This window comes from Anguilla anguilla, chromosome 15 (genome assembly GCF_013347855.1).
Source record: "Anguilla anguilla isolate fAngAng1 chromosome 15, fAngAng1.pri, whole genome shotgun sequence".
Classification (NCBI taxonomy): Eukaryota; Metazoa; Chordata; class Actinopteri; order Anguilliformes; family Anguillidae; genus Anguilla; species Anguilla anguilla.
In genome coordinates, this window is record NC_049215.1 from 12292248 (window position 1) to 12305862 (window position 13615).

At 47.3% G+C, this 13615-nt stretch overlaps 1 protein-coding gene across 4 annotated transcripts in view; it reads right to left on the reverse strand.

Annotated features, from left to right (window-relative positions):
- Nucleotides 1-675: 675 nt before the first annotated feature.
- The window catches only part of LOC118214520 (vang-like protein 1), a 39440-nt gene continuing 26500 nt past the window's right edge, over nucleotides 676-13615 (reverse strand). For all 4 annotated transcript variants that reach the window (XM_035394536.1, XM_035394534.1, XM_035394535.1 and 1 more), the window contains 6 exons: nucleotides 10308-10739; nucleotides 9691-9866; nucleotides 8384-8517; nucleotides 4616-4748; nucleotides 4154-4388; nucleotides 676-3811 (listed from right to left, as the gene is read on the reverse strand). In XM_035394536.1, coding sequence (XP_035250427.1) covers nucleotides 3551-3811; nucleotides 4154-4388; nucleotides 4616-4748; nucleotides 8384-8517; nucleotides 9691-9866; nucleotides 10308-10739 — 1371 coding nt within the window. In that variant the 3' untranslated portion in view covers nucleotides 676-3550. The remainder of the gene's footprint in view (nucleotides 3812-4153; nucleotides 4389-4615; nucleotides 4749-8383; nucleotides 8518-9690; nucleotides 9867-10307; nucleotides 10740-13615) is intronic.

A 13615-nucleotide genomic window follows, 5' to 3' on the forward strand; every position in this document is an offset into this window, starting at 1 on the left:
TCCTAACAGTTTATGACTGCAGAGTTGCTTGTGCCTTTATTTTGGGAAAAGTTGAATGCACTGAGCCATTCTTTCACTCATATACACTGATCTATCCCAGCTTTCTCCATGTTTTTATAGAATCCACACTGATCTATCACTGATCACATAACACATGAAGTCTCTGTACATTTATCTGCACAGATCCACCCTCACAGTATACATTTATATGTACAGACCTACTGTCAGTGTGCATTTACCTGTATAGATCTACTTCCATAGTGTACATTTACCTGCAGATTTACTCTCACAGTGTACATTTACCTGCACAGATCGACTCTGTGTACACTTACCTGCATAGATATACTCTCACGTTGTACATTCACAATACCTGTATAGATCTACTCGCTGCATACCTTTACCTGTACAGATCTCTCAGTGTATATTGACCTGTACAGATCTAGTCTTAGTGTGCATTTACCTGTGTAGATCTACTCTCACATTGTGCATTTACCTGTATATATCTATGCTCACAGTGTACATTTACCTGCACAGATCTGTGGAGGTAAATGTACAGTTGTCGAATGACAGTTCGGGAGAATACATAATCAAACGTGAAGTATCTCTCTAGCGATTACTAAAATGTGAAAATAAGTTTAATTTGGCTGAAAGAATTTTGGCTTTTTCAAAACCAGGTACAATTTTTTTGTAAAAATGTTTATTTTATACAAATATTCACGTTATGAAATTGAAACAATTTGATACAATAAAATGTCAGGACTAAAACAGAAAAAGCCTTGTGCATGTGTGAAAAGAAGAATGGGATGTTTACGTGCTGAGGACCATTGTCCACACACTGCTTGTAAAAGAGGCACGTGTTCACATTGTGAAAGGGACATACAGTGCACTACCATCATCTGTAAAAACCCAAACAGCAATTGGCATAAAAATCAAAAGCTTTCTTTTTAGGAACAGTATAAACAACTGAACAACCATAGACAATATATAAAATGTACTTTCTGTATTTAAGATCTGTATGCATATAAAATGAGGGGTCCTTTTTAATAAAATGCATTGGTTTTTAAAACATTCACTTGAAATAAGAACCCTGTGACTCAATACTGTTAGCTGTCCTGATTCCCAAACACTGCCGGGTATATCTGCTAGATGGCGCTATGAGCCGTTTTTAATTTCCTTACTGGACTGCATCATCTGAATCATGATTTTCTGCACAACATAACCAACATTCCTTTTGCAGTTAGTGTCATATATTCCTGAAATAAATAAAAACCTGCATCTAATGCATGCAAAGTGAATTTCCACTCCTCTTTTAGTCAAATCTCACACGTGCCAGGTAGTGGAGGCCTCTTCCAGCCCCAGACACGGGCGGTGGACTGCAGCACGCTCTTAAAACACTCAGTATCACCACTTTCATTTGGCCAGAGGAGAATGAGCAAGTGGCCATTCTATACAGCAGGGGTTCCCAAACTGGGGGGGGGGGGGGGGGGTCACTGGAGGGGTTGGAGTGGGACGTGAGCTACAGAAGGCAGAAATAACTCACTCTCCACTGACGTTCACATGGTCTGAGGCAGCTGTTAAGGGCACTATACCAGTGCACAGTTATTGACATATGCAAAACCATTTCAATTACACCGATGCACACCAGAGGTTCTCCCTATAATTTCTTCTTTTTCGGCACACTTGAGTTACAGGTAACACTCTACAGATAACTTTAGTTTAATATGACCTTTTAGGAAGTTTAGCCCCATTTATCCACCTGGACTCCACCTACTGCAGGTGTAGGCTGGCCCCTGATGCTCAGTGAAGGTGGAGGTTGAGTGCTACATGTGTACTCCTGATTCACAGAAACAGAAACAGCCCTCTGTAACCTGGGAAATTGGACAGTTCAACACGTGTCTTTGGTTTGTGCTCACAAAAGAAAAAAATGTCATGGAAACAGGACTTATGGGTGGATATAATGGGTCTGAACACAGGTTTGGAAAAAAAGACACGCAAATATGGATAAATAAACAAAGACTGGGACGAAGGGGAAAAATAAATTCATAAATTGCACCGAAGAATTTAAATAAATCTCAAATTGCACTCAATTTAAATTTTAGTTGTAAAAAGGAAGATGAGTTGATCGCTATCCCCACAGTGCAGAAGTTCACACGGGAGTGTTTAAACACAGAGGTGGAAAAATCAATCTACTGTGACCCTCTGGTCTGGCCCAGGCCCAGAGCTGACCACGGGAGTATCAGCTGATGCCAACTCTCCAGGGTTCAAGGAAACTGAGAGCTAACAAAATAACAGCCTTCTGATACGGAAACAACATGTTAATTTGATATCAACACAATGCCATAGAAAAGCTAGAAAAATGTATTCAGAAACTGCGTTTCTAAAAAATATGTATGTATTCAAAAATAAGTTTGTATCCAGGAATGGTGAAGAGAATGTATACGAAGAGGAGTATTTTGGTAGTGTCTGAATTCCACAGTCAGTTTTTATGTGCAGGCAGGCAAATTAGAATATGAAAGTGTATCAAATGAACAGCATTATATACATTTATATTTACACACAGGCAAATACCATATGTTTGTACATATATGTTAAATACATGTATATGTATATACAAACACATATATACACGTGAAGTTCATACTCAGCAAAATTCCATCTGAAAATATGCACCTGAATTGTTTCAATGAAGGTAGCTGCTGATTCGAGCAAACAAGTTATGTTGTGCCCCGCTGAACCTGTTGCTATAGCAAACCCAGGAGAAGCATGTGACCAGGACTCTATCTGACACAACACAAAACAGGACTAGGTGGATTTCTACAAGTAAGCCAAAATAAATGGAAAAAGAAACTTGGTTGGGACTTCATGTTTCTGACATAAAAACAAAACCAGTTTGCTTGAGTGTTGTTGAGCTTTATGACCTTAAAAATGATCTTTCACACTATTCCTCTTCGGTCCAGATGTGTATTGGGGCAGGGCTTCAGTGGTCCTTTAGACAGCCACCCTGTGCCTGCCCTCTGCCCCAGGGGCCCCTCCTCCTACCCCACACTCACACCCACCCCTCCCCCTTCACCTGCCCATGTCACTCATGATGCTGGAACAGGCAGGATGAACGTGTCCATTTACACACACACACACACACACACACACACACATGTGCATGCAAACACATACACACGCACACGCACACACGCACGCACACAAACACACACCACTCACAACAAACACACGCACATGTGCATACACACATAAAAGCAAACACACACTTTCCCACACACACACACACACACACACACACACACACACACACACGAGTACACACTCGCATACTCTCTCTAGGGTTTGATTCCCTGTCTGTACACACAGATGTATCCAACGTGTCATCTGTGTGATTTTTATTTCTTTAAATATCAGCTAATATCTTTTAACCAAAACAAAAAAAAGATTTGCATAAGTGACCAAAAAAGAAAAAAAAAAAAGAAAAACGACACCTCAAATAAAATATAAACCTCGTAAAAAATGATTTAAAAGAGTAAAACCCGCGTGCGCTACGCTACACCGAGGTCTCGGACTGCAGCCGCAGGACGAACTTGTGGGACTTGGGGTCGATGAACTCCTCGGACAGCTGGATGTAGGGGATGCGCTTGGCGGTCACCACCAGGCTGAAGTCTATGCACTTGAGTAGGAAGACTGATCCCTCCTTCAGGCCGCTGGTCACCGTGGCCTCGCTGATCAGCGTCCAGTGCCTGGCCAGCCAGCGCTCCCTCCCGTACTGCAGCGTGGGGCCCGGGGTCAGGTAGCTCTCCAAGAAGGCCTGGGCCAAACACACACCCCCACACAGGTAAACAGTCAGTTAATTAATACATCTATACACCACTCAATCAATAAATACATAAATACATCACTCAATCAATTAATACATCTATACAGATACATCAATCAGACAATCAACAAAATACATCAGTCAATCAATACATCAAATACACCAATACATCAATTGCACGGTCAAATATATCAATGAATACATCAATAAATCAGTAAATACATCAATCAATCAATAGATCAATCAATCAGGTACACAATAAATCAGTCAATCACTCATTTATGTTGTTGGTGATGCTGGAGGCCAGTAGTTCAGATTAAAGTCATGTGCTACCTTGGGTGTCATGTTGTTGGTGATGCAGAAGGCCAGGTGCTGCTGGATGCTCTCCATGGTGTGGCAGTGCTGCTGCCTAGTGGTGCGGAGGTACTTCTGCAGTGCGCGGGCCATGGAGGGGAAGATGGCCTGGGCAGCCTCCCGCGGGTCCATCACCTCCCCAGGAGTCTTCTTCTGCTCCTCCTCCTGCATGCGCTTGATGTGTGTGAAAGCCTCCTCTACCGCCACCACCAACCTGCACACACAGACACACAGACCTTACACAATATCCTCATTTATACCACACACACACACACACACACACACAGAGCTTACACAATATCCTCATATGTACCACACACACACCCACAGAGCTTACACAATATCCTCATTTATAGCCCACACACACATACACACACACACTTGAGCCCCTCATGTGACCACCTCCTTCCTCTCTGCGGGTCATGTGACCGCGCGGCTCACCTGGCGCGGCGTTTCCTGACGCGCCTCTCGTGGTCGGCCTCCTCGTAGTACAGCTCGTTGTGGCTGGTGTCCCTGCGGCGGGCGGCGGCCGCGATCATGGCTCGAGACTGCCCCGCGCTGTTATTCCCCGGACCTGCGGGCAGGGAGGAGCGGGCGTCACGCCTGGACGTCAGCCAGGGGGAGGGGCCCCAGAGGACCAATGGCAACGATGCCGATCGTCACACATCAATAACAAGTGAGGAGAGGCAACAGTACAGCGAGCTGGCCAGTGAACGTACTCCAGGCTGCATCTCCCCATCGTCATACAGTACACCTGGTGGCAACACTCATACACTCTGACCAGGCTGCGATTTACTACAGTGATAAGAATGTGCCTTCAGAAGCGTGCACGTGTGCAGTCGTGTCAGAGTGAAGAGCACACACACATCAGAGAGGAGGCCACCAGCCTCAGGAGAGGGAAAGAGCCACGTGGCTGTTGGTGTGGATGAGTCTGAAACATGCGGACCTTGGCCTGGGGGGGTATAACTGCAGCAGGTGACATCTCTGTTCAGTATTGATCTCCGTGTGAACCCAGCAGTCTCGTCTGCCTGCCCAGCGGCGTGCCCCACGGCACAGACCTGGGCTCCCATTAATTGATTCCTCCTCTGACTCCTCTTCTAAAATGTCATCTCCAGCCTTGCCCTTTGACCGCTGATGCAAAATTCCCAAAATAATCTGAGAACATCTCCGGGGAATAAAGTCTGTTGTCTAAACGTTATGGCAGCCCAATGTCTGCACTGCTGCTGAAATGTCAGGGTAGGAGAGAGCCGTAGCTGGGCATTGCTCGCTTCCTGCTCTCCCTTCCCACAATGCCACAGACATCTCACAAGCCTCTCACTTGGCCAGGTGCTCACAACCCAGGAGCTACAACCCAGGAATCCATTTCACTGAAGCAGTCTAGCTCATTTTTTGCCCTCATATTCCTGCATTCAAAATTTAAATTAGGTAGTTTTGCAACATTAATATGCAAGGCAACCTAATTCTTCTGCAGAAGATGATTTGAATATTGGCTGAGCAGGTGAAGCGCATCGAGGACAGAGCTCCTGAATAATTAATCTCCCTCCTGTGCTGCTCCCACTTTAATATGTGTTCTTCTCCCCTACTTTCAATATCACAGAACACCACAGGGGGCACTGTGACATACAGTAGCCCTCCTGAGCACGCTCAGGAGGGCGAGGATGGAGGCTACCACGGCAACCATGAGGTAAGGGACAGTCCAAGGGCCTTGTCCTTTCTCTGGCCCGTGTGTGTGTGTGTGTGTGTGTGTGTGAGAGAGAGAGTGTGTGTGTGTGTGTGTGTGTGAGAGAGAGAGAGTGCATGTTTGTGTGTGTGTGTGTGTGTGTGTGTGTGTGCGTGCATGCGAGGGGGCAGTGGGATGAAAGGTATTGATTTAATGCCACGGCTGTCTCTGTGTCTAAATCGGCTGCTGAGAGCACAGAAGGGGGTGAGGGAGGAGGGAGGAGGGAGGGGGGAGGGGGGAGGGGGGAAGAGAGAGAATCAGAGAGACAGAAATGACACCGAATAAAAAGTTTCTCTCGTGTGCGATCCTCTTGACACAGTGCCATCTTTGTGTCTCAAATCTAATTTTCTGCGTGATTCCATTCTGCACTTGAGGTGTTATGTCCAATTAAAACGGACACAGCAGTACTGTCTGCATCCACACTTCCAAATCTCTCCGTCGGTTTTCCTCCGACATGCTGTGCTTTCATTTTCCATTCCTTTTGCCTGGTCTGTTCTTTCCCATTGTGGTCCAGCACAACCGCGCATATGACATTCTGGTTTGTAACTGTTTTTTTACTTTTTAACAGGGTAATCTCTATGATAATTATAACTGTTTTGTTAAAGTTAACTGCAGTTGTGCAGTGCATTGCTGTGTTCGGTGGTAAAACTGTATATGTATGCATATGTACAGACATTTCCTTTGAAGTTAGGATGTTCCTTAGATGATTGTGACTTTTCTTGCATGTGCTGCTTCTCTGTGAAATAAATGTGCCCTGCATTGGGACAAATATCTGCTTTGGAAAAAAGTGGTCTGTCATTTCATAAGTATACGCATTTCATGACATCAGTGTGCAAATAGGGCCAGATTCACTCAGACCTGTAGCAGATGCAAAACCTTTTAGCACACGCAGAGCTAATAACACAACCAATGATAGGTGCAGAGCAAATACCAAGACCAACTATTGGCTGTGTTACTGGTTTTGGGTGAAAAGCCGTGTATTGTATACATCAGTTAGGGGAGGCACAGTCCAGATAGCACACTGCTCAATTCCGTCCCCCTCCACCCCACCTCTTGTTCCATTCACACAGACTACACAAAAAATCCCAGCTTCCCCAGGCATGTCTGGATTTATGCTGACAAAATGCAGCGCCCCCTGCAGGCTAAGGGAACAGGGGCAGGACTTTCATCTCCTCCTCCCCCACCGTCCTCAGCTATGACTGACACCTCTCTGAGCCCCGCCCCCTTCATCAGGGTTAGTGCACATCACTGAGACAGCATCGGCCGTGGCTGCATTCACTTCTCTTACATCATCGATTTAAGGTAATCCACAGCAGATATAAGCCCACATCATAGAATTCATCATTCAGGAATAAAAAACTAAATTAGATGTTAAGCCTGGATGTCGACGATATTACTCTGTGTCTATAATGGGAAGGACAGGAGGCTGTGACTGTATGATCTGTATGGGTTATAGAGAACTATAAAATCCCGCAGCTGCAACTGTGCTAGCCCATTTTGCCAGCCACAGGTAAAAATTGTATGATGTACATAATGTATAGATATACAGATAAGCAACCGTGGAAGGAATAATAAGAGAATAATTTGCATGTAGTGCCAGAGTTAACAGTTTGAGATAGTGTAGAAAACTGACCGTGAAACCACATGCTGACCGTGAAACCAAGTGCATGATGGGAGGCATTCTGGACCAGTGACAAGAAGCCTGCTGAGGTGTGGGTATCTCAACAGGCTCGTGGAGAACAGGTGGGGGGCAGCATGAGTGTATATGTGGGTGTGGAAGTGTGTGTGCATGTGTGGGTGTGCACGTGTGGGGAAGGGGGGGGAGAGAGAGGAGATCGTTAACAGGATGCTTTTACTTACTGTCAATAAGGTATGCTTTCAGCTTAGCCTTAACAGCTTTGAAAAGCCAGAGAGAAAGAGAGTATCACACAGAGGAAGTGAATGTTAATGAAAGTCCCAAAGAATGTCAGAACCACAGAAAGGGAGGAAGGAAGGAAAAAAGAAAGAAAGAAAAAAAGAATGCAAGAAAGAAAGAAAGAAATCACGAGAAGAAACACACAATCCTATGACATCACAAACCCAGGTCCATAGCCTTATGACATCACAACTTCAGGTCACCAATTCCTGAGCATAAGCAGAGACCTCTCTTTGTTTCCAAGATGATAACACTTACACCTCGTACAACACGTTTCTAAAAGTTGCTAATCCTTGCTCCACCTTTTAAATTGAAACGTTTTTTTCACCACCACCGATTTGGAAGGTTTTAAGGGGCTGAAATGGTTTTCAAAACCAGTTTTAATGCTAGTGTGTATGAGTCCTAACTTTCTCCCATCTCTATTTTATTATCTCTGGGTGTGAGGGCAGATAACATGGCCTCTGCAGTTATTGGTCCAGAGTGAACAGAACTGCCCTCCGGTGCACTGATTTGTGCAGAACTGCCCTCCTCTGCAGTGATTGGGTCCCAGCCCCCTTCGGGCGGCGGAACTCACCGTCCACGTTGTAGACCTTGAGGCCGGCCAGGTGTTTGGCCGCGCGGGATTTGGAGGCGGTCAGCAGGGCGGGGTTATGGACGGGGAAATCTCGGTAGTAGTTCTCCAGGATGGACAGGGCAGCCCGCTGGATACTGCAGAGAGAGAGGGGGCGGAGTCAGTGAGGTAAATCAGCCTGTTACTGTAAGCCGCGTATACCTCTACTGCAGAGAGAGAGGGGGCGGAGTCAGTGAGGTAAATCAGCCTGCTACAGTAAGCTGCATATACTGCTCCTTTATGCAGAAAAACAATTTAACAAAATGACAAACACATAAATCACTTGGGGAAGGGAGGGATCCCCAGCAAAGTGGATGAAATGAACAGAGCAAACAATCTGCTCTTCAACTGCGCAACATGGATAAGTATCATTCCCACACACTTATATGTTCTTTACAAGAGGTGAGGAAAAACAGCAGCACAGGGAGATGGCTGTGCAGGGAAATGGGAGAACAGTCCTAGTACAAACAGGAGCATAGTGTTTGGCATTCATATAACTAAGTGGCTAACTGAGTTGTCGCCCTCAGTATGTGCTCAGTTTGAACACAAGCTTCCTATTCCCAAAGGCCATTACTGTGTTAGTGCATGTGGAGATAACCACCCCACTGAAATACAGACACCAGCAGTGAGTCATTTATCCATCAGAAAAATATATGAGCCTTCAGTCTGATCAACACTCACCCTGCTCTGACACGAGACTGACACACACGCACGCACACACACACGCACACACACACACTCAAACAGACACAAGCGCACGTGCGCACACACACACACACTCAAATTAACACACGCGCACACACACACTCAAACAGACACACACACACACACACACACACACACACACAGTGAGTTATGAAAAGGACAGAAAGAGACGTTTAGAGTGTAAATCTGAAGCGGCAGATTCATTTGCACCTGCTGTGCTGCGTCAGTATCTGCTGCACGGGCTCTGATGAAAAATTCAGCAGCTGGAAATGGAATGCGTAAATAACAGGCTGAATGGGGCTGGTGTGAGAGCCCTCCCCCCCTGCCCCCCCAATGTGAGCTCAGCACAGGCCCCAGAGCTCAGTGCTCCCACCAGTCCTCCCTGTGGGCGTGGTAGGTGTGTGTTGGGCGGGGCCAGGGGCAGACAGTAGTGTTCTGACACTGATGAGCTTCCTGTTATCAGACTGCCATTTCACAGACTGCCTTAAGGGGCACCCTCGTGCTGTGGCACTGCCCTGCCCCGCCCCCTTACCTGAACTGTCCCAGGTTACAGAGCTGGGTCTCACCTGAGCTGTCCCAGGTTATAGTGGCGTGTCTCTCCGTCAGTGGAGCGTGTGACGCACACAGAGAAGCAGGGCTGCAGCTGTCTCAGCTCCAGGAGCACGATGGCCAGGTAGTGAATGAACAGCAGAGCGTCCACCAGCGACACGGCGTACTGCACTATGCCCTGATAGTTCTCATCCTGAGAAAGAGAGACATTTTTACAATGATGTACACCAATGTAATATCATCTATACACACACACATTAGATTATTATTTTAAATTCACACTCACATACACACAAACTACAAAAAAGCAACACACACACTTACTACCATTAGTTGCTCTGTGTCAAGACAGTGTTTATAATGCCTGTCTCAGATGAATCAGTCTGAATTAAGCCAAATACTGAAATATCTTCTAACCTAAAATTAAGCACTGTATTACTGTGTTATAAACACAATGCAGTACTATATTATTGTTATAAACACCCTGCAGTAATGTATTACTGTGTTATAAACACACTGCAGTTCTGTATTACTGTTATAAACACAATGTGGTACTGTATTACTGTGCTATAAACACCCTTCAGTACTGCATTAGTGTGTTATAAACACACAGCAGTACAGCAGGGGCTCTTACCCGTGACTCCAGGATGCGCACGCCGTAGAACAGCCAGTAGGAGACGACGAAGAGCAGCACCAGCACCATGAGCAGCGCCCGGAAGACGAAGACGCGCGGGAGGCCGGCGCGGGGCGGGCGCAGGAACAGCGCCCACACGGCGATGAGGAGGATGAGCAGCTTGAAGGCCACGGAGATGAAGAGCCCCTCGCAGGCCGTCCCGCAGGCCTTGAGCCGCTCGGGCCAGAGCACGTGGGGCAGCACCAGGAAGGCCAGCGGCGTCAGCAGCACCAGCACGCCCAGCAGCACCCCCACCGTCAGCCCCAGGTACCGCCGGCAGCCCAGCCCCACGCTGTCCTCCAGGTCCTTACTGATGCGCACAATGTCCTCCTGGGACAGGCTGTGCTCCGACGTGCCCGTCACCGCTGTGGTGGTCTCGCCCCAGTTATCATCCTGAGAGAGAGGGAGGGGGGGAGAAAGAGAGAAAGAGAGGGGGACAGAGAGACTCTATTAGAAACAGAACTCAATAGAAAGAAGAGATCACTCACAGACACAGCCATCAGTTCACTGAAAGCTCTCTTATACTTGCCCCAAGGAAACAATTGAACATACCTGACTAATCAGAAACACCTGTGAAGCCATTTGGTCCAAAGATTATGGTGCCCTGAAATGGGAGGCCTATGTACAAAAAGTGCACGTATTTAAATCGGGTGAAACCGAAATGTATAAAAATACTCATTCTCTCAACTGCCCGTCTGACCTGGACGGCATATGGAGCTCTCTCAAAGCCCAGGCCCAGGCCCAGTCTGGACCTAATGTGGAGTGACACTCTTTATGTGTTCGATGAGGAGCGCTAACAGGCTGGTAAGAGTGACGGACACCCCCGCACGCGTGAATCAGAGAGGAAATGAGCCAGCTGATTTACACGGCCCATCACAGTCAATTAGGCCTAAACACATTACCTGCTCTCTGGATGCAATTCAGGAGAAAATATGCAAAGGCAATCTCATCTTCCCAGGCATGACTAAAAGGCCTCAGTGGCTCAGAATATATGGAGATATATGCAGTGTGTGTATTCATGTGCATTTTCAGCATGCATGTGTGCGTGCAGTTTGAGAGCTTGTTTATGTATTTTCCTTGGCCCTGAGACTATTTTTATCCTAGCTCTGCTTGACTGCACCATTAGAACGATCTGTGAAATCATTTCTGAGAGAAATCAGGGTTCAGGACGTACAGTTTCCCAGGATCTTAACTGATGTAAGTGCCAGGGAACACAGCTAACATGGCAGACGGCTCAGACCTGAACATCAGAGCAGCAGAATTCCGGTGGCCGTGGGCCAGGGGGACTGTGTGGCTGTGCGGCAGTGTGCGTTTGGCACTTCTGGTAGTGTGCATTAACACTCCTCAGAGAGCAGCAAGGGAGGAGACAGTCATCCCGCTGCCCCAGGGAGTCGCTTAGCAACACCTTAAATAAGGTGTTAGGAAAGAACACCAGGCCCCACTCCACCATGAATACCAGAGCAGAGGAGAGGTGCACACAATCCCCACTAAACCCTGTGGCTGCGTGGAGACGGTCCGTGTGGGGACGTCGCGGGCAGCAGCGTAGCACGATGGTGACAGGACTGGGCGTGCAGCCTAAAGGCTGCAAGTTCAATTCCCGGGTGGGAAGCTGCCATTGTACCATTGAGCAAGGTACTGGATGTTACACTGAATTACTTCAGGATGACATCCTGCTGCATAAACAGACACTGTAGAACATTCAAAAGCAGTGAAAGTCACTCTGGATAAGAGCGCCTACTAAATGTAGCCTAATCCTACTGATGTTAAACCAGGCCAGTCTTCATTCATTTATCAATTCCTCTCACTCAGCCTTTCCCACTCACTGTGACTGAGAGCACTTTCTGAATGAGCAGCTTCAGTAAAAAAAAAAAAAAAAACCCCTCAAACAGACGGTTAGCAGAACTCCTGTCCCGCCCCCATCTCCCCAAACAGCAGTGACGCTGGGAGGGGCAGGGAAAGAGAAGGAGGGGCAGGGAGGGGGGAGGACAGAGTGAGCCAGGAAGGAAGAGTATGACAGCATAGGCCTCAAACACACTGACGTCTGCGCGTGAGTGGTGTGCAGTCAGAACAGGCGGGCTGTCAAAAGTGAAGGCTCCTAAAATAATAAGATAAAACATTAACATGGCAGCGCCCCCGCCCCAAGCCCTCCTGGAGCTCAGGGGAAGCGCCGTTTCCCCTCGAATACGTCCAGCAGAACGCCGGGGCGTCGGTTCAAAAACAGAGCGGCGCCTCACACAGAATGGCAGAGGGAAGGAAAAAAAAATTAAAATAACAAACTGAGACCTCCGGTGGCAGTTAGGGAGCTATAAACAGACTGTGCTTCGCTCTCTGTGACGCTGCACCCTTGGGTGGGGGAGGGGACGGGCATTGTTCTGCCTCGGGCGGGGCGAATGGGAAACGGGCTGCGGGACAATGCACAGCGAATCAGGGGCAGGGACCAGATCAGGACCAGAGAGACTGGGTCAGCACCCCTGGCCCAGAACTGTACACTGTAACAAAAGCTTATTCCTCTTCACTGATGTCTGCATCTAATGAATGAAATTCAGAAACAAAGAAAAACAGCCCCATCGCTCACTAAACAATCAATGGTGAGCATAGCCTTGGAAATCCCAATCTGAGGTCCATGGAGGTCAAGGGTGGTCCACAGAAAACTTATGAAGAGTAATTACAGTAATACATCCCCATATCCTGGGTAATATTGTGCCCATTGTATTTAAATGGCAGCAGATCCAAATGTCCTGTACAGATGCATCACATACAGAAATGATAGACAGGTTACAGTGTGCTGATGTGTTAAACTGACACTGTGGTGCAGCCTGCAGGAAGTGTTGGATTAAGGAGTTCAAAATGAAAATTTCAAACCATTTTACCAAGCTGTTTATGTTCGTGAGAGTGTAGACTGCCCAATCTGTACTGTAAGACACAGAGAGCACGGACTGTCCAATCACAGCTCTGTATGGCATAGAGAGTGCTGACTGTCCAATCACAGCTCTGTATGGCACAGAGAGTGCAGACTGTCCAATCACGGCGCAGTATGGCACACAGCATGTGCGTGTGTGCAGCCTCTCCCTGCTGCCAGTGACCCACGGTAGCTGCAGGTCAGCTCTGTCTGAGGCGCGCCGCGGGAAGCTAACCTCGCACACGGCTGCAGGCTGGCTCATTCAGCAGCGCAGGCTGGCCCACAGCCAGGCTACATCAGGTGGGAGCAGCCTGTTTATCCTGCGCACAATACCGTGGCGAGGAGGCACTTATCAGCGCTAACGCTAACT